At 37.6% G+C, this 27,319-nt stretch overlaps 1 protein-coding gene across 5 annotated transcripts in view; it reads right to left on the bottom strand.

The window, feature by feature from the left end:
* Window positions 1-27,319, bottom strand: part of SPAG9 (sperm associated antigen 9) — a 131,653-nt gene that overhangs the window by 70,856 nt on the left and 33,478 nt on the right. For 2 of the 5 annotated variants that reach the window (XM_042967705.1, XM_042967706.1), the window contains exons 3-4: window positions 9,228-9,298; window positions 1,835-1,929 (exon numbers count right to left, since the gene is read on the bottom strand). In XM_042967705.1, the coding sequence (XP_042823639.1) occupies window positions 1,835-1,929; window positions 9,228-9,298 (166 nt within the window). Of the gene's footprint in view, window positions 1-955; window positions 1,748-1,834; window positions 1,930-9,227; window positions 9,299-12,734; window positions 12,841-25,498; window positions 25,634-27,319 lie in introns of those variants that run through there. The other 3 variants (XM_042967708.1, XM_042967707.1, XM_007086686.3) reach the window with 3 other exon arrangements.

The raw sequence follows: 27,319 nt of genomic DNA, 5'->3' as shown, positions 1-27,319 counted from the left end.
TTTACTAGTTTAATTAATCTTAATTTATCTAAATCCACAATTAGAAGTTGAGAATTTTAAGGAAACATTTAAATAATAAAAGCTACACACCATGAGCCTTCATTTAAAACCGCGCACAAGGCAGAAATCTGAACAAATCAGATGCTTTTGGTGTGATGAATTAGGAAACAAAAGGCAACCAAACCCTTAAATATCTGAAATGTAGAAGATGGTTCTCACAGGGTGCAAAGGAGAGTGAACAGCAGCAAAGCTCTGGAGATTAATGACTACCCCCACAAGCAGGCACGGATATTTGTCACCCAAGTCTACAAAGAAAGGGCACCATCTGACAAAACAATAGTGAATAGGCTTTGTAAAGCTTTCACAACTTTGATGTGTAAATAATGCAGGGAAGCTGCATTCCTGGCCTTAAAAGGTTTAAATCCTTTCACTTTAAAATATATTTTGTTTTAGAAAGAAAATATTTAAATTGTCCGGTCCTGGGAGTTATTACCAAAAACTGCAAAATTGACGCCTGCATGTTCTTCAGTCAAAGGATAACTGAACAGAACAATACCTAGAGCCTGTGTCGAATTGACTACAAGTCTAAGCATAAGAGATATTTGCCCCAAATGCTCATATGCTAAATGCAGACGCTGTATAAACTTGGACCCAGTGTTTTACTCTTGCTCTCCCTTTACTCTCTGAACACTGCTTAAAACAAGACCACACTGACCTTGTACTTGTGTATAAGTACAATTATGAAAATCCTTTTCGTAAGTCGGCGGTTTCCAAAGACAAAGCCGAGTCCCTAGGTGATGGCCTATAAATTACTATAAATAAGAACAGAAATCCTAGCTTCAGGCCATTTTCCATTGTTTCAATCTGCAACAGAAATGGTTACAAAGCAGACCTGTGAAGCTAAAAATTTGAGAAAAACCAACTAAACAGGGGCTTCTAAGAGAGACTAGAGTACCTGAGTATCCTTGGTAGGTTCTGCGTCAGAGCTGGCACACCGGTAGAAATAGAAAAGTGCACAAGCAGCAAAACAGAGAGAGATACTAAGATAGCAGAATTAATGACCACCGCCCCGCCAACAAAGCCAAACACAAACAGCAGCATGCATCCAGGACTCATGGCGCTGTGCTGGCATGGTGAAACACCCGAACCAGGAGGCCTACACGGGGGCCAAAGGGATATCTTTGTAGTGAGGATCTGTCATTCAGCTGCTGCCACAAAAACAATGCCATCAGCAGCAGCTTTCCACTCCATCCTGCAGCAGCCCCGAAGCGATGACGTCATCCTGCTCTCCCCTCCCCACCACACAACCATAGAGCTGCTGCTCCTAGCATTTATGCAGCAATCTAGAGCGACAGCCAGCCTATTAACTATTTTCCTCTCCGCTGAGAGTCCTGGCTTAGCTCATTGGCTACAGTGCTTGGGAGATCTACATAATTTATTCACACTCCTCCATCAAACACCAGTCTAACCCTTTCAAACACGCCTCTGTACACAAAAAGGACTTTAAACCAGTTATACAGGAGAAATGAAAATCTTTCAGCACTCCCATGAATCAGAAAAACTTAAACCTAGTATAATCTCCATTAAGTATTACAAAACAATCAAAATACCTCGGTATGCATATGCTGCTTATATGGTATGGCTCACGATTTACCTTTTCAACAGTGAGGGCTGTTTCTATTTTTCTATGCTATTCTCTCCTATAGCATTCCAACCATAGTAGAGAGCTTTTTGAATCAGCCTAACTATTGTTCCAGGATTAAAGAACAGAGAGAAACAGAAACAAACAGATTATTTCGATTTTTCTCAAGGCAAAATGTTTAACAAAGCTTACCTAATTCTACTATGAGCTGTGGACTCTAGTTGATCACTCCCTGAGAGCTGATGAAGTTTTGTTCTTTCTAAGTGTTCCATATAATTATGGATCATCTATTTTGAAGAAAGAAAAAAAATATGCAAAATTTTAAGGCTAATATCTGGAATGAAAACAACAAGGGAAACATTTTTGTAGAAACTTATTTACCAGACTACCCACAGTTCTATGTAAAAGATTATTAAGTATGAAAAAAATTTTAATGGCAAAGGAATATGCAAATGCTTACATTTAGGGATGCTGCTATCCAAAGAAGTAGCCATCATGTTGCTTAGCATAGCAAAAACCTTTTTTTAATATGTGATGTTACCAAAAGATATAATTTTGACATAAATACCACAAGTTAGGATACAGACATTGTGGAGCCAGTGATAAGAGATCACTGATTAAAAATAATGGAGGGCATCTGAGAAATCCATGCACTAAACCGGGAAACAAAAAAGAAATTAATGTGAAACTTGAGAAGAAACTGTACCCTTCCTTATGTGGTGATCTTTTCCCATTTTACAAAGAACTCAGAGTATTATCACTTTCAATTTAATTTAATTAAGTAATTTAATTTAATTTAACTTAATACCAGGATGTTTATTTCTTGTGTTTACAGACTTCATTGAAAGGATGCTAAAATATTTTCTCTTTTGTTTGATTGTTAATTTATTGGTATCACTGTTTGATGTAATCATCTATAATAATAGCAAGGTAAATGAAAAATCACAGCATTTTGATTTTAAATCTTGGATAAGGAGCCATAAGATAGACAACTGAATATGTTCAAGAGTATCAAGTATATAAACTGCCAAGAAATCCAGTATTTCTATTTAATTGTTGGTCATCTATAGTTTCACTTTTAAGAAACCTAAATCTGGGGTGCCTGAGTGGCTCATTGGTTAAGCAACCAATTCTTGATTTCAGCTCAGGTCATGATCTCACAGTTCCTGAGATCAGGTCCCGTTTTGGGCTCCACACTGCCAGCGTGGAGCCTGCTTGAGATTCTCTTTCCCTCCTCTGCCCATGCACAGTCTCCCTCTCTCTCTCTCTCAAAAATAAATACACTTTGAAAAAATTTTTAAAAAGAATCCTAAATCTGGCATTATAACATGTAAAATGCAATTTTAATCATAAACTCAAAAGGCCTTTGCTAGATACTAATGTGCTATAAGAAAAAATGAATTTAAAGGAAAAAAAAAGATATGTTAGCAATCTAAAGGAATGTAAATTTGAAAAGTAAACAAGAAAAGGTTACTGTCTTTCTGAGGACTATCCCTTGAATTCTTAAAATTTGAATGTTCTTTGAATGCTTGAAAGCATGGAACAGCTTTGTAAGCTTCTAAATTTTAGCTGTTATGATCATGGATTTCATCTCAACTATAACAAAATATGCACTGTAGCACATTAAAAGGATAACTATTGAAAGAAATGAGATTTTGAACAAATTTATAAAATTTCTGTTTAGATTTTTTTTAATGTTTATTTTGGAGAGAAAGAGAAAAAATGGGGGAGGGACAGAGAGAGAGAGAGAGAGAGAGAGAGAGAGAGAGAGAGAGAGAATCTGAGAAGGCTCCAGGCTCTGAGCTGTCAGCACTGAGCCCAACACAGGGCTCAAACTCAAAAACGGCAAGATCATGACCTGAGCAAAGTTGGATGTTCACCCAACTGAGCCACCCAGATGCCCCAAATCTACAAAATTTTTAAAAAGCACGTTTTATGGGGAAATTTTTACTTGGCATGCATGTACAAAAATTAAGAAATATGTAAATCAGCTTGAAAGTGTTATTTACTTCAAATAAACAAAAGGCCGAACTGATGCATGAATTAAGCAAGTAATCTGTCAAGTCAAACATTATAAAAGAATTAATCAGGGATTAATTGGGTGGCTTAGTCACTAGAGCATCTGACTCTTGATTTTGGCTGAAGTCCTGATCTTGTGGTTCGCGGGATCAAATAAGAAAAAAAACTGAGGAAATTAATCAGCTGCTTCCCAATTAAGACTAGTCTAAACAAGAATTATTTCGGGCAAAGAAAAATTAATGTAGAATTACAGGGATATGGTATATGGAAGCATTTTTTTTTTTAAGTAGACATTAGGTTCCATCCAGAGCCCAAAGCAGGGCTAGAACTCATAACCCTGAGATTAAGACCTGAGCGAGATCAAGAGTAGGACACTAAACTGAGCTACTCAAACGCTCCTGAAAGCAATTTTTGAAGTTTTAAATTTAAACACACTTTCCATTTTTTAACATTTTATTTTTTAGAGAGAGAGCACAAGTCAGGGAGCAGCAGAGGGGGAGAGAGAGAGAATCCCAAGCATGACCTGAGCTGAAATCAGTAGTCAGACATTCAAATGACTGAGCCATCCAGGCACCCCCTTTTCTATTTTAAATGTACAGATTTTTCTCTTTAGCCTCATTTAAGGAACATACTTGCAGAAATACAGTTTATGATTCTGTGTCAGCACATCAGAAATAATGAACTGTTTTCTTTTTGTATCACAATGAACTTTAAGGAAAAAAAATGAAACTAATATAACAAAGTGATGACTGGGCCAAATACGTAACAACTTAAATTTTCAAAAGATTTTAGAAAACCTAAGTTGAATTCTTATAAACCAGAGAGTAATCATATGCAACTGATTAACTCAGATGAAAGAATCTGTTTCCCTAAGCATTCAGATGACGAAAATAGACACCTCCCCTAGACTGCCTTTAGAGTAATCTATTTATTCAATATAGAAAAATAAAAATTATAAATGCAAAGACAGAATCCATTCTACCCCGCCCTCAAACAGTCCATTCTATGGATTGACTCTTATCTTAAATGATTAAATTTAAATAGTTTTTCATTTATACCATGTTGAATTATTTGTTTATACATAATGTTGAATTCTAAACCTTCTTCAAAAGACTGACCCCTTCTTCAAATGATATATCCCAGATATATTAGGTATTCTGTATAAAGTACAGAATAATAACAAAATGGCAGCTAACATTTATTGAGCACAACTCAGTCAGTGCATTTACAGCTACTGTTTCATTTAATCCTCACAACAATATTACAGTTTTATAAACTCCAACTTATGGTTAAAATAACTTGCCCAACCAATTTGACCACTTAGTTAATGATCAACTGTGTTCTAACAGCCATTAGCTAGTTGGCTTTAGGGCCAAAACTCAGGTCCCTCTGACACAGTGGACTTAAGAAGTTAAGCATTACAGGACTGGTTTTGTATTTGCCCTTTTAGTCAATTTCCTAGGCAGGCGGTAAGCTCATTGTTCTTTCTTCCTCACACCCACAAGAAAACCCCACACCCTAAAGCATTTCCTGACATCTGAAATAAAATATGCACTATATTCTGTAAATGCACCAAAAAAGTAGAAAAAATAAACTGCACATAAAAATCTTGATTCTAATTACAGGGCTTCACAATATAGCTCTGTTTAAAAAAAAAAAAAAAAAAAAAAAAAAGTGAGTGGGAGGGTAGGATCAGTGCCGCCAGACCGAAGAGAGAGGTAAGAAAGTAAAAGAAGACATGCTTTAGATAATCTACTATTGGGTCCACTGGCCCTATCCCTCCTGATCTCATTAGCTGTAATTCTCCATTTTCTCAGGTAAGCACAGTAATTCACACATATTCAGAAGTCGATTCAGCAACAAACAATAGGGAGTCATGAAGAAGGATCCCAAGCACACTGTCTGGAAAATCCTAAATCCCCACCACATAGAGACATCACTACCGAGGTTGACTGTCATCTTGATCTTGGCTAAAACTGAAAAGTAAGGCAGTAAGCGAGGTTTTGGAGACAAGTGGCATGTATTCCTCTAATCGTGTTGTCGTGAATCTCTCCATATGCAGCCCAAGAATCATAGATCTATACCTGCAAAGCCACTATTCTTAAAGTTGTTGCAATGCCGTAAGGAAGGCAAAGAGGCACAGAAAAATTTCTAGTGTTTTTAACATTTATATGTTCTGTACCTAAAAGTGTTATTGAAAATGCAGGCAGCGGCACCTGGATGGCTAAGTCGGTTAAACTTCTGACTTTGGCTCAGGTCATGATCTCATGGTTTGTGAGTTCGAGCCCCACATCGGGCTCTGTCCTGACAGCTTGGAGCCTAAAGTCAGCTTTGGATTCTGTGTCCCCTTCGCTCTCAGCCCCTCCCCTGCTCACGCTCTGTCTCTCTCTCTCAAAAATAGGTAAACGTTAAAAAAAAATTTTTTAATAAAAAAATAAAAGAAAATTCAGTCAACAGGGGCGCCTGGGTGACTATGGTTTCGGCTCAGGTCATGATCTCGCCATTTCGTGGGTTTGAGCCCCACAGTGGGCTCCATGCTGACAGCATGGATTTTCTCTCTCTCTCTCTTTCTCCCTTTCTCTCTGCCCCCCCCAACTCTGTCTCTCTCAAAATAAATAAATAAACCTAAAAGAAAGAAAGAAAGAAAGAAAGAAAGAAAGAAAGAAAGAAAGAAAGAAAGAAAGAAAGAAAAAAAAGATTGATTCAGGCAACAGAATATGAAGACATAGGTTCAAATCCAGTCACATACTAGCATGGAATTTGGAACAAATCACTTCATATTCCCTTTCTAAACTTCAATCTGTAAAGTGGGGTGGATGATGGGAGTTTGGCCACAGGATGAAATAAGAATGCATTTAAACACTCCCTGATGTAACACCAGAGTTCAAGTTTTGGGTAACTAATATAAGAGTATGTACACATGTGTCCCAAGTGCCTCACAATTACTTGATGTTTTTATTTCCTCCACTGCCCTCTTGAAGGCAATATCTTCTTTTAAGTATATTCAGTAATCGGTACAAAATTTTTGATTTGTTTAGACAGAGCAGTTATTCACGTTATAAAAAGAACCATAGGAGATTTCTCTTAGGCAGAAAACAAGGTATTTGATAAAAGTGCTATTTATTTTTTTTTTAAGTTTATTTGAGAGAGAAAGAGAGAGAGAGAAGAGGAGGGGCAGAGAAAGAGAGAGAGAGAATCCCAAGCAGGATTGCACTGTCAGCACAGAGCCTGACGTGGGGCTCAATCTCACAAACCCTGAGATCATCACCTAAGCCAAAATCAAGAGTCAGACTTTTAATCAACTGAGCCACCCAGGCACCCCAAAAGTGCCTTAAATTTAAACAATTCTTTTATGTGAGCATAAAAAGGTTACCTTAGTTGCAAGTGATAATAAAAAAATAAGGTTAAATCCTTCAAACTTCCTTTCCCCGAAGGTCTCCAGAATTTACCTTCAGGATATCTAGTTCATTAGCATAGATAGCTATTTTTAATTGCTAAATTAATAATGGCATTTCTAGTACAGATGTGCAAACACAGGAAAATGTGGTCTGAGGCAGACAGACCCATATTTCAAAGCAGCTACATCTGTGTTACATAAGCCTTCCTGAGGGCAGAGCAAAATAAGAGGAGCCTATCAGGGCAGAGGAAAAGAAGTTGCTTATGATTGAGGGAGGGGACCCCGTGGGGAAAGCTGTGTACTACATGTGAAACCTGTCTTAGACACTGGACTGGCCCAACTCTAACTTGGTATTTAAGATCTTCCTGAGATCTCTTTTTCTTCCCAGAGTGTCATTCTCTGAAGGAATAGAGAAATAGGAAACTTATTATATCTTTTCATTAGAAGTTAAGATGTCAGACTTTTTTCTGTAGGAACATATCTTCACTTTTATTAAATAAATGAGAAAAATATGAAATTTCACTTCACAGTAATTTTTTTAAATCATATATTCATTTTATACATACTTCAATTTAACAGTCCTCAATTATTACACAGGTTAGAACGTCGACGAGAAAACAAAATGATTGTTCATTATTCATCACTATCGATTATCTGTGGCAATAAACATATTCCCCCAACCATATTTCTATTTTTTAAAGTTTATTTATTTTATGAGAGAGAGAGAGGGAGACAGCGCACATGTGTGCTGGAGAGGGGCAGAGAGAGAATCCTAAGCAGGCTCCATGCTGTCAGCACAGAACCCGACATGGGTCCAGTTCCACGAACCCCAAGATCATTACCCGAGATGAAATCAAGAGTCAGCTGCTTCACTGCCTGAGCCAGCCAGGCACCCCAGACATATTTCTAATTACAGCACTGATGAGCACTGGGGGTTGTTCAGGCACTGGTCTGGTGTAAAAAGAACCAACAACAAGATTACCCATCAACTGGTTTTGAGTAGTCTTAGTATCCACCAAATGTCATCTTATTAAATGTGGGTATTTTTCACACACTGAAAAGGCTGCTGCTTAAGCTATTCCTGTCTTCTCAGGGCTCCACGGTTCCAGCCCTCTGGGTCCAGCCCTCTGTGGCCAATCTTTTCCCTCCATCACTGAGTGTCAATTCTTCATGTGTGGCTACAAAAACTAAAATCGTAATAATCAAACCTCATATGTCAGAAATTCCATCCCCTCCTCAAGAAAGTATTAAGCACATTATTCCAAAGCAAATGAAATTGGACGCAGTGGGGTTTTATCTTCCTTAAAAGCAACAATATAGGTTCCCACCACGGGCAGGCTAAGAGATCACAAACTAGTGAAAGAAAAATGGAAGCTGAAAATTGGAACCATCTGCATCTTGGGAGAGATTTGGATGAGAAAGGGGAAAAAAAGAGGAGTTACTTTTTTCATATAACCAACAATGCTTGAGTCTATGAAAAGCCTATTTTATTGAGTCTTGTGAACCCCAGACTGACCATGAAACACAAAAATCATTTCCATGTTAAGGAGACTGTAACAACAACAACATATGAAAGGCTGACAGAGAATCATAAAAAGGTTAAAAAAAATGCTCGGGTACATTTTCTTATTTGCGTTGGAGAGATTATGTGCTAAAGTTATTAATTTAAAATAATGAAATTTCATGCAGAAAACCTGTTTTAGAGTCATTCTGATTTAATACACCATTTGTGTTCATGTTATTTGTTATGAGCTTAGTGCAAATAAGTCCTTTATACTGGATTATAAATACAGAAACTCTTACCAATAATTTACCAATCCATCATATCCCAACCGGTAACAAATTAATTCTGTCATATTAGCATCATGTAGACTTTTTATTATGCACATATTAGCCAGCCAAAGAAACAACTATTGGAACTGTCAACAATTGCGTTATTCTGTGGCACACTAATTCACGTGAAAAGTTAATTCCAGATTAAAAAAAAAAAACAAAAAACAATAAAAGTCAACATTTGGTAATGAGGTAAATACTATAGGAAATTTAATGTTTTCTGGACATAATCCGCCCAAAATTATACCAGCTCACTTTCAAAGAAAAATCAAGACATAACTTCTAAGGTTAATGGCTTTATTTAATTATTAGCATGATAAGAACCCAGAAACCCACCTCAGTGTGTCTCTGATGTAATGCATTATATTCCTTCTTCAGTTCTGCTTCTCTTTCTTCAAGTCTGCTAACTGAAATTAAGATACATATATTTAATCAGAACAAAATATAAGAAATTTACTTGAAAATCCCATCTCTAAAACCTGGAATAGATTATCCCTAAGTCTTAGCAACTTTAGGACTCATTGCTTCTCAAAATCAAGCTCATTTCACCATCCTTGATAAATAAAACTTTCAGGTACGGGGGATAAACTGGCTTTGGAAAAACAAAAAAAAAGCCCCTATGGGGTGCCTGGGGGGCTCAGTCTGTTAAGCATCTAACTTTGGCTCAGGTCATGATCTCATGGGTTCGTGGGTTCAAGCCCCAAGTCGGGCTCTGTGCTCAGACCCTGGAGCCTGCTTCGGATTCCGTGTCACCCTCTCTCTCTTCCCACCCCCCCCCCCCCGCTCTCACTCTGTCTCTCTCTCTCTCAACAATAAATAAATGTTAAAAAAAATTTTTTTTAATTTAAACATCAAATTGCTTCTAATATACAGATGTTTATAAAGTCATCCCACTTACATAAGTTTTCAACATGATACAGAATCCTCTTTCAAAAGTACTTTACAAATCCCCTCATAGAAGTTTTAACTTCTGTGGTCCCAAATCATTGATTTCTAACATTATTCAAGCTCTTTTCCACTACCGAGCAGTATGCGAAATCATCATTGTTTACAAGTACTTTTTCTGCTTCAGGTCGTAATTTCAGGGACTCATCTTCTTTTATTTAGCTCCCCCTGCTGGAGTTTGTGCGTGGCACTGATTTGGGGCAGTGCTCACAGAGTACATCTTTACAATACTTTTTTTTTTTTTTTTTTTTTAAAGTTTTAGATCCTGAGATATAGAATATTAGGACAGGATTTCATAGGAAATAATGGTATCAGCCAGGATTGATTCCGAGAGAAGGTGGAGTTCAAGCAGGACCACAAAGAAATTAAATTCCAGTATTCAGGACAGATGGTGATGAGAATGTACGGGCACCGTTACCACAGAGAAGGGGACACAAAACCACGATGGTGGCGAGGCAGAGGGGAGACTGGCCAGCCCAGAGCAGCCCGTACTAGCTAAGGGGCAGTGAGGGACAATCTGATGGGGAAAAATAAAGCTGGTGCCACAGGAGCTTGTCAAGATACTCATTGAAGTCTGTTTAAAAGACAGATTAACTGGAAATGTTCTGGTGTGAGGGAGGGTCAGCAAGCTGCAGACATGCAAGGCCGCTCGGAAGCCGCGGCCTGTGACCGAGGCAGATGGCTGTCTGAGTAACCACTACGAAGCAGAACAGTGCACGCACGAAATGTTTTCCTACACCGAATGTTCACACGGCGCACCCCGAACAGTGCCTAACTTGTGCTGCCAGGACCCTCATCTCTGGTCTGTGCGTTTTTACTTGCCACCTTTGTTTGAATATCTTGAAAATGTCTTTAATTAGAGAAACTGTAGGCCTGTGGCTGAAAGCAATGAGAAGCAAACTTGTAATGCAGAGGTATTGTGATAACACAGTAGATACCGAAACCATAATAATTTTTAGTGCTGCTTCTGTGATTTTCATTTACACACAGGAAATCCAAGCAAATTATAGATATTTAGTTACAATTTCAAAAATGTAAAATGTAAATGTAAATGTAAAAATGTAAAAAATGTAAAAAAATGTAAAAAATGTCAATGTTTTCTACTATTTTTGGTCAATTAAATTGATCTAAAACCTTAAACCTGAGACTACTGGGTGAACCTTAATCTTTTTTTTTTTTTTAAGTTTTTATTTATTGTGAGAGAGAAAGTGAGACAGCCCATGTGGGGGAGGGGCAAAGAGAGAGGGAGAGAGAAAATCCCAAGCAGGGTCCTCACTGTCAGTGCAGAGCCCGATGCGGCACTCGAACCCACGAACTGTAAGATCATGACCTGAGCTGAAATCGAGAGTCAGACAACTGACCGACTGAGCCACCCAGGCGACCCAAACCTTATCTATTTTTAAGTGTTCATCTGCGTTTATCAAGATCTTCTTGGTACCGTGCAACAAAACTAAAATTGGAGGTTGAGTCTGAAGTAAAATTTCAACTATCATCCATAAACTTCTAGTTTAAATTTGTGCCCAACAGTACAGCCTCATTATTTTCATCAGCTCACTCGACATGAATTCATAAAACAGATTGACATCAGCATCACCACCACTACTAATAGAAGCTAACATTTTATAGTGCTTATTACGGACCATGCACTGTCCTATGTGCTTTCTATACACAAATTTATTTGAGCCTGACATGAACCTTCTGATGAAATATTAATACTACGTTCATTTTGGAGATGAGAAAACTGAAGCAAACAGAGGTTAAACAACTTGTCCGAAGTCACACACAGTTAGTAAATGGCAAAACTATAAGATTCCTAATGGAGGAGTCTGGGTCCAGAATCTGTTTTTAATTACCATGCTACGTTGCCTCTCAAGAAATACTCCTTTTAATCTGTTCATATATCGGAGACTACTTTAAAATTTCACTTGGGGGAAAATTGTATAGACACTGCTCCTTTGGCTTCAAACAAAAACACCCTCCATTCTTATGGAAAGAACCTAGCCACAGACACTATGGCTGAAAGGTATCAAACCGCCAAGAAAAATACGGCTCTAACTTTATTAATCATCAGGGAAGTGCACATTAAAACCAACATGTAACACAGTTGTTGCATGCCCATCAGAACAGCTAAAATGAGAAACACGATACACCGACTTCTGGTAAGAATAAGGAGCAAGATGGGACTCTCATATACTGCTGTGGGAATAAAAACCGGTAGACCCAATCTGAACACTGTTTGGCAAGATTTGATAGAGTTGTCTATTTGCCAACCCCGTGACAAAACAAGTTCATTGCCAGGAAATGCATAAGGCATTTTTTAAAAAAAATTTTTAATGTTTATTTTTGAGAGAGAGAGAGAATGCAGGTGAGGGGCAGAAAGAGAGGGAGACAGAGGATCCAAAGTGGGTTCTGTGCTGACAGCAGACAGCCTTGCAGGGCTCGAACCCAAAAACCATAAAATCACGACCTGACCCCAGGTTGGACGCTCAACTGACTGAGCTACCCAGGCACCCCCAACCTAAAGGCATTTAAAACAATGCTCGAAGCAGCATTATTTGTAATAATCCAAACCTGGAAACAACCCGAATGTCCATCAACAGCAGAATGGATAAACATTCCTGTACTGGAATACTATTCAACTTATTTGAGAATAAGTTGAATGAATGAAGAACTTATTTGCACACATCATGGACGAATATCACACACAGGAGACTGAGGGAAAGAAGGAGAAGCCAAAGAATACAAAGTTCAAAGACACACTGAGCTAATCTGAAATTAATCTGAAGTGTCAGAAGTCAGGGTAGTGGTTACCTTTGGGGAGGAGTTAGTGACCTGATTAATTTACTGTGTGTACAATCCCACCCTACCCTAGTCCAAATACAATGTACACCTACTCACATAGGTATTTTCTTTGACTTCAATACTCATTATTCTTTATGTTATCCAACAACTTCTGTGAGTTCAACATCTAGCAGAGGATTTAAACAGACTATTCAGAACCATTACAAACAAATTGTGCCAATTTTCCATTAAAATGTATAAGGAGAGGTGCCTGGGTTGCTCAGTCAGTTAAGCATCCAATTTCAGCTCAGGTCATGACCTCACCATTTGTGAGTTCAAGCCCCACACTGGGCTCCGTGCTGGGAGCTTGGAGCTTGGAGCCTGCTTTAGATTCCGTGTCTCCCTCTCTCTCTGCCCGTCCCCCACTCATGCTCTGTCTCTGTCTCTGTCTCTCTCTCAAAAATAAACAAACATTAAAAAAAACTTTTTTTTTTAATAAATAAAATGTACAGGGATATAAGGAATGCCTGGGTGGCTCAGTTAGTTAAGCGTCAAACTCTTGGTTTCTCTCAGGTCATGATTTCACAGTTCCTGAGTTTAAGCCCCGCAACAGGCTCTGCGTTGACAGTGCAGATTCTCTCTCTCTCTCTCCCTCTCTCTGCTTCTCCCCCACTCTCACTCTCTCTCCCTTTCTCAAAATAAATAAATAAACTAAAAAAAAAAAAAAAAAAAAGTATAGGGAGATGAGCAAAATGTTACCAGAATGGAGAATTATAAAAAGAAAGAAAGAAAAAAGATGGGGATCATGGGAAAATATATTGAAATCACCCACTTGAAGGTCATATTGGTGATATCTAATAAAATAAGGGATGTATATATCCTTTGACTCAGCACTACTACTCTTACCCCTACAGAAGCACAGCAAAGCCCAAAGATGTGAAAATGGATGTTCCATGCAATACATTTTATAACAACTCCCAAATTGGAACCAAATTTGTCATTAGCTGGTTGGTGATGTGATTTATAATAATCATACGATGGACATGACGTGGTGGCTTTGATACTTCCTAGCTATGTTACCTTGAGTATATCAATCTCTCTGGGCCTTAGTTTCCTTACTTATACTCGACAAATAATGATAGTACATTAGAGCTGGTATCAGGAATAGCACCTGGCACACATGTGTTTTTCAAATTCAGCAAAGGTACTGTTAAAAGGAATGCACTGTATATACATGTGCTGACATGGGGTGGCGCCTAGAACTGAACGGAAGGGTGTTGAATGTACATTGCTATATCTTAAAATAAAAAATAAAGGTGGAATCCTCATCCAATAGGATTGGTATCCTTATAAAAGCTCTTTTCTCCATACATGCAAAGAGAAAAGACCATATGAAGACACAGAGAGAAGGCAGCTATCTGTAAGCCAAGGAGAGAGACCTCAGAAGACAGCAAACCTGCCAACACTTTGATCTTGGACTTCCGGCCTCCAGAACAGTGAGAAAATAAATTTCTAGGGTATTTTGTTGTGGCAGCTCTAGCAGAGCAATATAGGAAACGAAGCATCAACGTCACCTTGGAAAGAAGCTTGAAGTTTGTACAAGTGATGTGGACAGAGCTGGGCTTAAAGCTTACAGAAACAGGTCCTCGCTGGTTTGATGGCAATTTGGTTATCAATGTTGGTTTGGCTTTGTTGCAGTGTATTACTACTTAACAAGACCGTGTGAAAGGAGATATAAAACCCCAGTATACCATGATTGGCAGAGATTTCCTACATTTACCTTAATGAACATGACTATTGTTGAAACTGGCTTAGCTTCATCTATAAATATTCCTTAGAAGTCCTATTAATCATTTTGCTCTCCCTTAAACATTTTGGATTATCCCTATCTATACTTCCTTAAGCCTCCGCCCACAGTTTTCTAGCCCATTCGGGTTTCTGCTTAATTGATTTCCATTTGACATCACATTCTTACTTTTGCCTCAAAAATAACATGTGATTATCAACCCATTTTCTAACCACCTCTTTCAAAATATACTTACTAATCTCATAGAAATTGTCCATTTCTATTTTTCTTAGCATACATCATACAAAAAAAGGCATTTAGGGGCATCTGGGTGGCTCAGTCGGTTGGGTGTCCAACTTCGGCTCAGGTCGTGATCTCACAGTTCGTGAGTTCAAGCCCCACGTTGGACTGTGCTGACAGCTCAGATCTGACAGCTCAGAGCCTGGAGCCTGCTTCGGATCCTGTGTCTCCCTCTCTCTGCCTCTCCCCTGCTCGCTCGCTCTCTCTCTCTCTCTCTCTAAAAAATAAATGTCAAAAAATTAAAGAAAAAAAAGGCATTTAGCACATGCAAACTACATTTGGTGACACATGACTTGCCCCTTACCCTGTTTGTTATTTTTATTAATCAACTTTCTTTTTTTTTTTCAACTTTATTATTGTTTTTTTAATGTTTACTTATTTATTTTAGAGAGGAGAGGGGCGGAGAGAGAGGGAGAGAATCCCAAGCAGGCTCTGCACTGTCAGCACAGAGCCCAACATAGGGCTTGAACCCACAAACCTCAAGACCATGACCTAAGCTAAAATCAAGACTCAGACACTTAACCAAGTAAGCCACCCAGGTGCCCCTCAACTTTATTTTTTATAGCAGTTTTAAGTTCACAGCAAAATTGAGTGGGAAGTACATAGCGCCCATATACCCACCTCCCCCGCCTGCCACAACCTCCTCCACTATCCACATCCTGCACAAGAGTGGTATGTTCGTTACAGTCAATGAACCTACACTGACACATCATTATCACCCAAAGTCCATATATAATGTACATTAGGATTTACTCTTGGTGTGGAATATTCTACAGATTTGGACAAATATATATGACATGTAACCACCACTATAGTTTCATAAAAATAGTTTAACTGCCTTAAAATTCCTGTGCTCCACCTATTCATCCCTCTCCTTTAACCTTAGCAGCAACTGATCTTTTTTACTGTCTCCATAGTTTTACCTTTTCCAGAATCTCCACAGAGCTGGAATCACACGGTATGTAGCCTTTTCACATTGGCTTCTTTTATTCTGTAATACGCATTTGGGGTTCCTCGGTATCTTTTCAGGGCTTGATCTCTCATTTCCCTATTTTTTAAATTTATTTTATTATTTTTTAATTTTATATTTATCTTGAGACAGAGAGAGAGAGAGAGAGAGAGCAGGCAGGAGAGGGACAGAGAGGGGCGCCTGGGTGTCTCAGTCGGTTAAGTGTCTGCCTTCAGCTCAGGTCGTAATCTCACGTTCATGGGTTCAAGCCCCACATTGGGCTCTCTGCTATCAGCACAGAGCCTGCTTCAGATCCTCTGTCCCCCTCTCTCTCAGCCCCTGCCCCGCTCACACTCTCTCTTTCTCTCTCTTAAAAATAAATTAATTAATTTAAAAAAGAAAGAAGAAGGAGGAGGAGGAGGAAGAGGAGGAGGAGGAGGAGGACGACGACACAGAAATCCCAAGCAGGCTCTGCACTATCAGCAAGGAGCTCGACATGAGGCTTGAACCCACGAACCGCGAGATCATGACTTGAGCCGAAACCAAGAGTCAGATGCTTAACCAACTGAGCCACCCAGGCGCCCCTCCACCTTGAGTTTTAAAATAAAAACAGGCAAATTATCTCATGGTTAGAATGTCTGCATAAGATAGATTTAAACCTGTAGAAATGATAATCAGCGTCTCTAGCCTAAGTATCATCCACTTTCACCCTCCTCTCTACTCCAGTGTAAGAATAAATTATAGTCTATTCATCTCAGTCTATTTACTTGAGGTTCTTAAGTGATTTGTTTCTGTATCCCATTATGATTAAGCAGAAAACTTAAATTTGTTACTTTATATCATTATATCCAGAATGTATCATTGACAGCTAATTATATATATCAAAACAAAACACCAAAATACATTACCTATTAAGTAGTAGACAGCCACACCATCACAAAGATGGTTCATACGTTAAGTTATCTACTTTCTCATGCATGAACTCAGAACTAAACAAGCCAGGATATTGGAATCCCAAGGGATATCTTCCCAAAGGGGTTGTTCATTATCCTCAACTCTGCAAAACTACATAGGCTTTCAGATGGCCAAGTTAGAGTTTGGTTTCTTTTCTGGTTCTGAGACTAGCGGATACACAGGCAATTAAAAGGCAGGGGGAAAGGGGAGGGGTCCACAAAGGTAGGTCCCCATAATGGAATATCATTCAGCCCTGAGACGGAATGAAGTACTACTGATACACACTCCAACACGGATGAGCCTTCTGCCAGGGGAAAGAAGCCAGTTACAAAAGACCACATTCTGTATGATTCCGCCTACATGAGATGTCCAGAATAGGCAAATCCATAGAAACAGAAAACAGATTAGTGGCTGCCAGGGGCTGGGGGAGGAAGGGCACGAGGAGCAGGTACCATGGGTATGGGTTTCTATGTGGAATGGCAAAAGTGATGTAGAATTAAGGTGCTTGTGGTGGCTGTACAACCTTGTGAATATACTAAAAACCCCTGATTTGTACACTCTTAAAAAGGTGGATTGAACAGTATGTGAATTATATATATATATATATTTTTTTTATTTTAAGCAGGCTCCACACCCAGCATGGGGCTTGAACTCAAGACCCTGAGATTAACAGTTGCAAGCTCCACCAGTTGAGCCAGCCAGGCACCTTGCGAATTATATATTTTTTTAAAGTGACAAGATGTCATTCAAAACCTATTCCTAACACAAGCAGCAGAAAATGACATAATTGAGTAGTAACCTATTTTTTAAAGGAAAAGACAGGAAGTCAAATGATAAGAGAACAAAAGAAAATCTCAACACTTAGTAAATGTTTGTTGGGTAAATGAAAATGCAGCGAAGAATTTTAAAGTGATAATAAAAATTAAGCCAGAATAACACTGAAGTTATTTAAAACTCAGATTTCGGGGGCTCAGTTGGTTAAGTGTCTGACTTCGGCTCAGGTCGTGATCTCGCAGAGCCCCACGCCAGGCTCTGTGCTGACAGCCCAGAACTTGGAGCCTGCTTCAGATTCTGTGTTTCCCTCTCTCTGTCCCGCCCCTGCTTGTGTCTTGTGTCTTCTCTCTCTCTCTCTCTCTCTCTCTCTCTCAGAAACAATAAATTAATAACTTTTTAAAAATCAGATTATATAAGAGCACAAATTATAAATACTATATTTTCATTAAAATTTGCCATCTCTCCTTCCTCAGATAAATCACAAGTAGAAAGAACAGGCAGATGATCGCTAAGCTGTAGGTACATTCACTCTCTTGCCTCAACACTTGAGCAAAGTCATGCGCCACCTACTAAAGCTCTTAAGCTGAGGCAAAGACTGGCCAGATACTAATCAATTTCCTCTTTCTCTTAGACACCCTGCTTGATGGCATGCCCCTGCCTCTACAGTTAGCTCCTGACTGAGTTACAGCCACTGAAGTAGATGCAAATGCTGTTGTGCGCCACTCCTGAGGCCTGGTCCAAAAGAAACCTTCCACACACAACTGTCCATTCCCTTTCCCCTCTCCTCTACCTTACTGCAAGCGAGTATGATGAACTTGGGAGCCAGAAGTTGGAAAGAGCCTGCATCTCTACTGGAAACATCTGTTTTAAACTTCACATGAACAAGAAATAACATAACATTGGAGTCATTACATATGTATTTTGTGGCTTGGTTACTATAGCAACTACAGTTACTTTAACCCATAAATCAGCTTATAAACACTCATTAAATCTAAATTCTCTTAAACGTTCTAAATCATCGAAGGTATGTTACCCCATGGTGATTTTAAACAGTTTATGAATTTGTTATTTTGGATGATTTTCTGGACGTTTTTCTAAAGGTGATGATTTTCTCCAACCTAAAACCTCCAGCAAAGTACCTTGGTAGAAACTATCTACGACTGTATTTCATGTTTTCTTTACCTCTCCTGTAATTCAAAATATTAGTATTATTTTTTTAGGTATATGAGTTAACCACCAAGATCAGGTAATACAAATTCAGAACCTCTCACTCTTTTGAAAATACTTCAAATACTCGGCACAGCATAGTCAATGGACTCCATTTTCTCGAGGCCTAGGCCACATGAGATAGAATGGTGTTTAACAGAGAAGTACTTTTAAAAATGCTGGGAAGAACCATCTCTTCAAAGTCCTGAATGCCACTAAATAATCAGTAAAGGGGAAAGAAAAGGGAAGCGGGATGGACCGGGAAAAGCAGGAGAGAAAGGCCCGGCTGGGCAAGGATGGCGGACACCCCCGAAAGCCTCAGGTACCATGAAGTTCACCTCGGTCCATTATTGCTGCATTATATCTGAGGTGTGGTAAAAGATCTTTTCTTGTTTCATAGTTCCCATGTGTACCCAAATGTGACAATTATCCCAGGAAAAATCCTAAAGCCTTGTCATTTTATTCATCAAACTAGTCACAACCTGAGATTAAGAGGAAATAAACAAGATTCTGCTCATCCTTCCTACCCTAAAGCAACAAATAAACTAATCTGCCATTTTTTAAAAAACTGGTACTATTCTGAAGAACAAATAAATCAAATGAATCAGGACATCTAAAAAGAAAAGGGGGGAGAGGGCAAGAAAATAGAAGAATCAAAAGACTAATCCAAAAATTTCCCCTTTTAATAGCTAATAGAGATAATTCAGCCTTGTTTTGAATGCTCTTTCTTTCTATCCATCTTTCCAAAGAGCAAGACGACATGATTAAGGCAGGAAGAGCCACCTGCTCTGCCTGCTCAAAATCAGAGCTTACCTCCTTAGATTGATGGCCTTTGCCAAGTTTGGAACACCTTCCATCTCTGTTGTCTTCTGCCCCATCAGACTGCTGATAGGCCTATGGGGGGAAGAAAGAGAAACAGACCTGCTAGAATGCCGTATCCAACTCATTATTTGCCTTCTCAAAAGGAATCATCAGTGCTTACTATTCATGGAAGGCAGATAATCCAATGGTTATTTGGCCTCAAAAGATTGGCAATGGTCTTTCAGAAGCCTTTCCTTGAACAATTGAGCATCGGAAGTCTCAACAGGTAAGCAAGAATCAAATGCTGACTTAAGAGAAAACAAATCTCAGACAACCACACCAAAACAGTAATAAAAGCCTCTCCTCTGCCAACTACGTCCTACACCGTGTCTCTAAAATTCAAAAGACTTTCAGACAGATAGATGTTATTAATCAATGACAACATGAAATGCTAAAGAATTCTCATGAATTGATGATCCTATCCTAAAAACAGAGTAGAGTAACTTCAAAGAATCTCCATGGTAGAGATCTGACCTGGTCTCTGTCTTGAAGATGTTACCTAATCCATCCACGTCCGAAAGGTGGCTACTCTCCTACCTAAAGTCTCTATGTAGGAAGAGTCCATGCTTTCCCCTAGCACACATTCCTATGTATCACCTTATCTTCAAGGTTAAGAAATACTTCCTCATGATCAACCAAAACCAACAAATATATTTTCTCTAATTTAACCTTCCAAAATTACAGAAAAACAACTTGGTATCTTCTTTACCTATACCTTTATATGTTTGAAGTAATCAAATCATTTTTTATTCTGTTCTCTAAGCTAAATCACCATAAATCCCTTCACCGTTAGTCATAACATTAATTTTCTCTGAAACTTTAGCTCTGGATATTAATTATAAACTATAACCTTAAGCTTCTCAATAGACAACACTAGACTACAGAAATGAGAGAGTCCAAATACAGACAATGAAACATAAAACAGATCTGAAGACCACATAGGATATTACTTAATGAAGCAGAAGTAATAAAATGCTAGTGTTTGCCTCAATTATCCTGTGCTTAATTTTCTACTTTCCCTCTCAGATATAGGCTCTTAAAAAAGAAACCCTTGTACAAAATTTATTAAACATATAGAGGTTCTTAATATTGCAAAGAAGTAGATTTAAGCTAAATGAACTTAAAAAGTAGCTATTTAAAATATTTTTTAGTTTTTTATTATTTTTTATTGGGGGGAGGGGGAGAGGGGAAAAAGAGAGAGAGAGACTCTTAAGCAGGCTCCAAGTTCTGCGTGGAGCCTGACGTGGGGCTCAATCCCACAACTCTGGGATCATGACCTGAGTTGAAATCAAGAACTGGAACTTTCAACCAACTGAGCCATTCAAATGCCCCAAAGGTGACTTAAAAAAAAACAACAACAAACTTTCTGTATAATGTATTCCTTTTTTTTTTTTTTTTTTTTTTTTTTTTTTTTTTTTTTTTTTTTTTTTTTTTTTGGGTAAAGTTTATTTATTTTTGAGAGAGAGAGAAAATCCCAAGCAGGCTCTGCGCTAGGGACGTGGGGCTCCATCTCATGCACTGTGAGAACATGACCTGAGCTGAAATCAAGAGTCAGACACTTAAGTGACTGAGCCCACCCAGGCACTCCTTATTTTGCCATTTTTTTAAATCAGGAGATATAAAACTCCTAAAGCCACCTTATTAAAAATGTGCTTTCAACAAAAATACAAATCATCAGTTTTCTATTTTAATAATTGTAAAAATAACACAGAAGAGATTGCCTAATGACAAGAAAAAATTAAAGTGGAAAAAGTGACTTATTACAATATTATTCAAATTCTCAGAATATTAACATTTACTGCCAATCACAAAGCCCAGGAAAGGTGCTAATAAAGCCTTTTCTTAACCTGAAGGCATTTTTTCTAAGTGATTTGAAAAACAGTGACAGAAAATATTTAGGCTCTTCTAACTATTAACTGGTATGAATCTATACCTGGTAACTTAAAAATGGTTTCTCTTTCTTCTGTGTTGTGAAAATTCTCAATTGACCATTCACATTATTAACAGACAGACCTGGCTTATGAATAATCCTCGAATTAGAAGTCTGTCCTAATCCTCTTATTCCTTTAAAATAAGAAAATATGTACATTAATAATTTTAATACCTCCCCATGCTTTCCACCTAGTATATGCTAATACTTATAAAGTGTTTTCCTTCCAATAATAATATATGTTTCAAGGTATTTGAAAGTTACTTATTAGACTATGACCTTGATACCAAATTTAAAAAACAAATGGATGTTATTTGGGGGGAGGGGGTGGAAAGAGATAAAGGTCAGAATAAAGCTCCACCACAAATGTCATCAATTATCCAAAAATCATTTTTCCGTGTAATTTTTAAAAATAGGTTTGTATTCAAAGGAAGGAAGACCAGATTCAGAGAATACTTCCTAAGTAGCTTAAAATCACTGCCATCATCTCCACAGTTCAAGGGAAAGTCACCTGTTATAAATTCAAGGAGCTTAAGGGAAACAGTTTTCTCAAGAGAGAATCAAACAATAAATGATTCCATATCAGCTCTGTGTGTTAATGTTGCAAATAATGAGTCAAAGTCATAAGTTATGATGAACAAAATGAAATATGCTAGTAAACCTTACTTCTCCAATTCTGTTCATATTAAAAATGACCAAACACTATTATAAATCAAGAACCACTAAAATATTCCTCTTCCTTGCCCTGCTTCCTTAAATATATTCTAAGAAAATTACCAAAAGATAAAGAAACCTATTGGTTTGAAAAAATATTTACTCCAATATGATTCACTACACTGGAAAAAGTGTCCAACTAGCCAACAGAAATTTGTTTTAGTTTACCTGTATTTATTTTTACCATGATTCATTCTTTCATTCCACAAAGGATTTGAGATAGCTTATAAGAACATATCCTAACAATTCATTATAAGTGTGTAAAATACATATTTAAAAAAAAAAAAAAAGAAACAATTTAAAAATGCCAACCAGGTAAGGTCCAACAAACTAGTCCTTATGGTTGCACTTCTAAGTTTGTTCTGAGTTTCCAGAAGCCAAGGTAAAAAAACAAAGTGGCCATTAAATGATGCTCACTAGAATAAAGGAGAAAACATAGTTCTCCAGAGAAAACAAGAATTGATAATAGATGGCATAGCTTCCGGATGATGGGTGTAGGCACATATTTAAAAAAGAATAAAGATTATACAAGAGAAACATGACAGAGTTAAGGAAAAGATACAAAGTTATACATACACTCTAACTGAAGTGATATAAAAACATAGCACATGTGGGAAAAGACTAGATGGTCACATACAGCCCTTCCTCCCACGATATGGAGTTCTTTGACTGCAATGACCATATTACATTCTTCTGTACCACAAACATACTCTTCTGTACCAAGCTAAATGCCAGGCATACAGTAGTATGATATTTTAAACTATATTTACTTGGCTCATTTAAGGTAATATTTGGCTTACGAGACAGAAGTACTCAATATACAAAAGAACTAACGAATATAAAGTATTTTGTGATGAAGAACCCATTATGCCACATCTTGAATAGCAAGGCTGATTAAGGAGTCTTCCTTGCATAGTTGTCAAGAACCGACAGGCCTTTCTCAACCCACAATTTCATTTTTCCACTCCATATATGTTTCTGATTCTTCCTTAAGGCTCACAAGACATTAACTACAAAGAAGCATTATTGTTACTCCCAGATAAGAAATCATATAAAGTGGCATTTTAAAAAATGCTTTATTCATGTTGGAAAAACCAAAACATATCCTACATAGTTCAAATTTTGAAAAGAGAGCAACTAGAAATCTCCAAAATTAAACATGACCACAAAACTGTAACAAAATTTTTATAGACTCAACTTCTCAACATTGTGAAATCATACCACAACCTGAGGGATTCCATGCTATCAAAAGCCGTAAAGTATGTCCTTTAATTCAGTTCCTATTTCTTGATGTTTTCTTGCTTCTCAACAGCAAGTGACTACAACCAAAATTCCCCCTTTTAATACAGGAAGTAATCTTCAAAGCAGAACTTGGGACTTTCATTGTGGCTACTTTTTAAAGAGGATATGTGTCCTAAAACATATTAATCACAAGTGACAGAGAGTCTCTAAAATTAAAGACTCTTAACATACAAATATAAACATAGAAATTAGACAAGATACTGCTATCATATTGCATGCAAAAAATGGCACTAAACAAAAAATTGCACCCATCCCTCCTCTATTATAAATATCATTATCAGTAATTTCTGTGGCCTTAAGTTTTTATTACAGATGTTAGAAACACAAAAAATACACTCAAAACTGAAAGTTTAAGACAATACAAATATATATTGCATTACAGTAACTGTAACAATCACGATATATTCTTTTAAAAACTGATAAGATTAAGTAGTCTGGATATTCTGTTGCCTATCATACAAAAAAGTATTCATATACTCTTTTACGTACACTGGTTTACATTTGTTTTCATCTTTTTTTTTTTTAAGTTTATTTATTTTGACAGAGAGAGATGCACGAGTGAGGTGGGGGCACAGAGAGATGGAGAGAGAGAATCCCAAGCAGGCTCCATGCCATCAGTGCAGAGCCCAACAGAGGGCTCAATCTTGTGAACCATGAGATCATGACCTGAGCCAAAATCAAGGGTCAGACGCTTAACCGACTGAGCCAGCCAGGCACCTGTTTTCATCTTTTAAAAAACATATTTCCCGTCCTGGTTTTCCAAAAGGGTAGGGAACTGGTGATACTTAAAGATTATCTCCTATCAGAGATCTAGGCCAAAGCCTACAAACTTTAAGTTATAAGATGAATACATTCTTAGGATCTCACATATCACATGGTGACTACAGTTAATAATATTGCAGTATATATTTGGATTTTTAAGAGACTAAATCTTAAGCATTCTCACCACAAAAATTAAAATTAAAAAAAACATAATTCTCAGGTGACGGATTTGTTAACTTGATTGTGAGAGTCCTTTTGTAACGTATATGTATATCAAGTTGTCACACTGCACCCTTGAAATATATACCATCTTATTTGTCAATTACATCTCAGTAAGTCCGGAAGGGTAAAAATATAAATGAAAAGATTACCTCCTATCACCACCTTTTTTAAAAATAAGGAGCTTTGACTCATTTAGAGATCAGAGGGAGAGAAAAACTAAGAGCGTAAAATGAAAAAACATTCAAATTATTTTCCTCCCCTAATTTTTTTCAGATATTTAAATGTGGTTAAATAAAGTCTTGGAAGAAAATTTTAAAATACACTAAGATTTCATATTATGCCCCATTAAAGCTTAAAGAAAAAACAGAAGGAAGAGAGAAGAAAGCAACCAGATGCAAAAGAAAAATATTCCAAGATATCAAAGGAAAAGGGAGGAGACAAGCATTAATAAAACACGACTCATTAAAGCCTCAGCTCACAAGCCAAGAAATCTAGTGTTACAAGCTTTGTGCATCTGAACGGTCAATTTTGATTAACCACAGTTACAAGTTCTTTTTAACTGTTATTTAGACACCAAGATTTATTTCAAACTGGGATAAACTCCCAGGGAGAGAATTTCTTGGTGGGATATTACATTATTAACAAAATTAAATAAAAAGTTTCAGATTAAATTTAGCTCAAAGACCACATCTACTTGAAGAATTTCTTCATCAATTGCCTAGAGAATTAGCAATTATTTTTTAAATGATACCTTATTTTTTTAATTACTTTAAATTAAGATGGAAAACACTAGTAATCAGTACTTCTCAGAGAGAAATGAGAAGAAAGATACCACCCAGCATGACAATTCCAAAAAAGTTGTATATGATTCACTGGACTGGATAACAAATCTTAATTAAGAGATTGCTTATTTTGTTTATATTTACTAGAAAGGAACAGGAAGCAGGTTTTCGAAATTTTAGTAATTAAAGGGATAAAGTGTATGTGAAAAAAAATTAGTAATTTATGCCAATTCGGTACTTTTGTGAAAAAAGTAGCAGTATTTCCTTTGAACGTAAGAAAAATGCTTCAGGGGAATTCTTCCTATAATATCTCCCTTATCATTCGAACAGATTACTTACTGTATAAAAGGATTCTAGACAAGAAGTTCCTTTCTAGGTCTTAATCCAAAATTTGGAACTCTTCAGGAATCAAGAGGAAAATACAGTAAGTAGAACAATGAGGTTGTCAACTGTGCCTTTAGTGTCTGGTTCTAAAATACAATACAATCTCTGATATAAAACACAATCAAGTTAGGATTAAAATATTATCTCAACAGCTAATTTTTCTTCTTCTTTAAATAGAGAATGCTCAACTCTTGAAATGTACCAAAAGCTTGCAACTGCCACAAGACTGTTTCTCTAGAGGAGTGGTACTCAGCAATGTGACTCCAGTAATATATTTATTAGTGTATGCACTGTGGAGTCCATCATCCAGCTCTCTAAGACCTTAAATTCCTGAAATAATTTATTCCATTCCATTCCATTCCATTCCATTCCATTCCATTCCATTCCATTCCATTCCATTCTATTGCATTCCAATCCATTCCAATTCATTCCAATCCATTCTTTTCTATTCTAAGAAGGCTCTACATGCAACCTGGGGCTTGAACTCACAACTGGCTTACAAGAGCCAGTCTTGATCACACTCTGAGCCAGTCAGGCGCCTACCCCGCTTAAATTTCTATAGTGGAGGGGCGCCTGGGTGGCGCAGTCGGTTAAGCGTCCGACTTCAGCCAGGTCACGATCTCGCGGTCTGTGAGTTCGAGCCCCGCGTCAGGCTCTGGGCTGATGGCTCGGAGCCTGGAGCCTGTTTCTGATTCTGTGTCTCCCTCTCTCTCTGCCCCTCCCCCGTTCATGCTCTGTCTCTCTCTGTCCCAAAAATAAATAAAAAACGTTGAAAAAAAAAATTAAAAAAAAAAAAATTTCTATAGTGGAATCACAGAAGTCATTCGATACATTCAATGTGAAAAAAGGAAAAGATAGGGCCCTCTAGGTATCTACAGGCCTAAAAGTACAAAGAGAAGACATATGGCTCATTTTGTCTCACTGTATTTGGCTTCTGTAACCAAATATCCACTGGCTCCCTTCTATGACATCTGCTTAATAGCCATGTCAGTTCTCCTTGAATTCTACAATGATTGAACTCCAGATTCCAAGTGATTCAAGATTTAGCTCTATTAGGCCATTCCAGAATGCTAGAAGAAGCAGTCAGTTATCACACTCCAAGCCTGGTAGTCAGTGAGGTTTAGCCACCACGAATTCCTGTCCTTGACAGCAGGTGTCACTATGTAGCCTTAATGGTTGATGTAGGAAGAACTATGGGCCACCTCTCACTCCCAAGGATTCTGAGAGTTTACAGTGCTGGGAGGGAAAACTGGAGAGCTCCTCTGCCTGCCCAAATCAAACATGAAAATAGGCCATGAAGTTTCTCCCCATTTCTTTTTCTAATTTTGACTTAATTAGGTCCACTTTCATTAGCCAAAAAGAGAAATCATCCTCAGAGTTTGAAACAATAGTCATTTTTAAATCAAAAATAAGATAAAATTGTACTTAAAAATGAAATAATTCTGAAAAATGATATTCTGTTCCTTTAAACTCCCTCGGTTTTCCACTAGAAAAAAACGAAATGAAGAAGTCAGAATTTTTTTTTTTTAAGTAAACTCTGTGCCCAAAGTGGAGCCTGAACTCACGACCCCGAGATTAAGAGTCACATGCCCTACCAAGTCAGCCAGATGCCCCCAGAAGTCAGTAATTCTATTACACACACTTCAGAGCTAGAGTTTTTGTCACATTTTTAAATTTCAAAGCAATACAGAAAGCAATGGCACTTTGTGTAATTGATCAAAATCAGAAGAAATGATCCACATGCACACACATCAGAATCCTGAATAATGGATATAG

The sequence above is a fragment of the Panthera tigris genome, chromosome E1 (genome assembly GCF_018350195.1).
Source record: "Panthera tigris isolate Pti1 chromosome E1, P.tigris_Pti1_mat1.1, whole genome shotgun sequence".
Classification (NCBI taxonomy): Eukaryota; Metazoa; Chordata; class Mammalia; order Carnivora; family Felidae; genus Panthera; species Panthera tigris.
The sequence above is the reverse complement of the archived record's forward strand: the minus strand, read 5'-3'. Positions and strand labels throughout refer to the sequence as shown.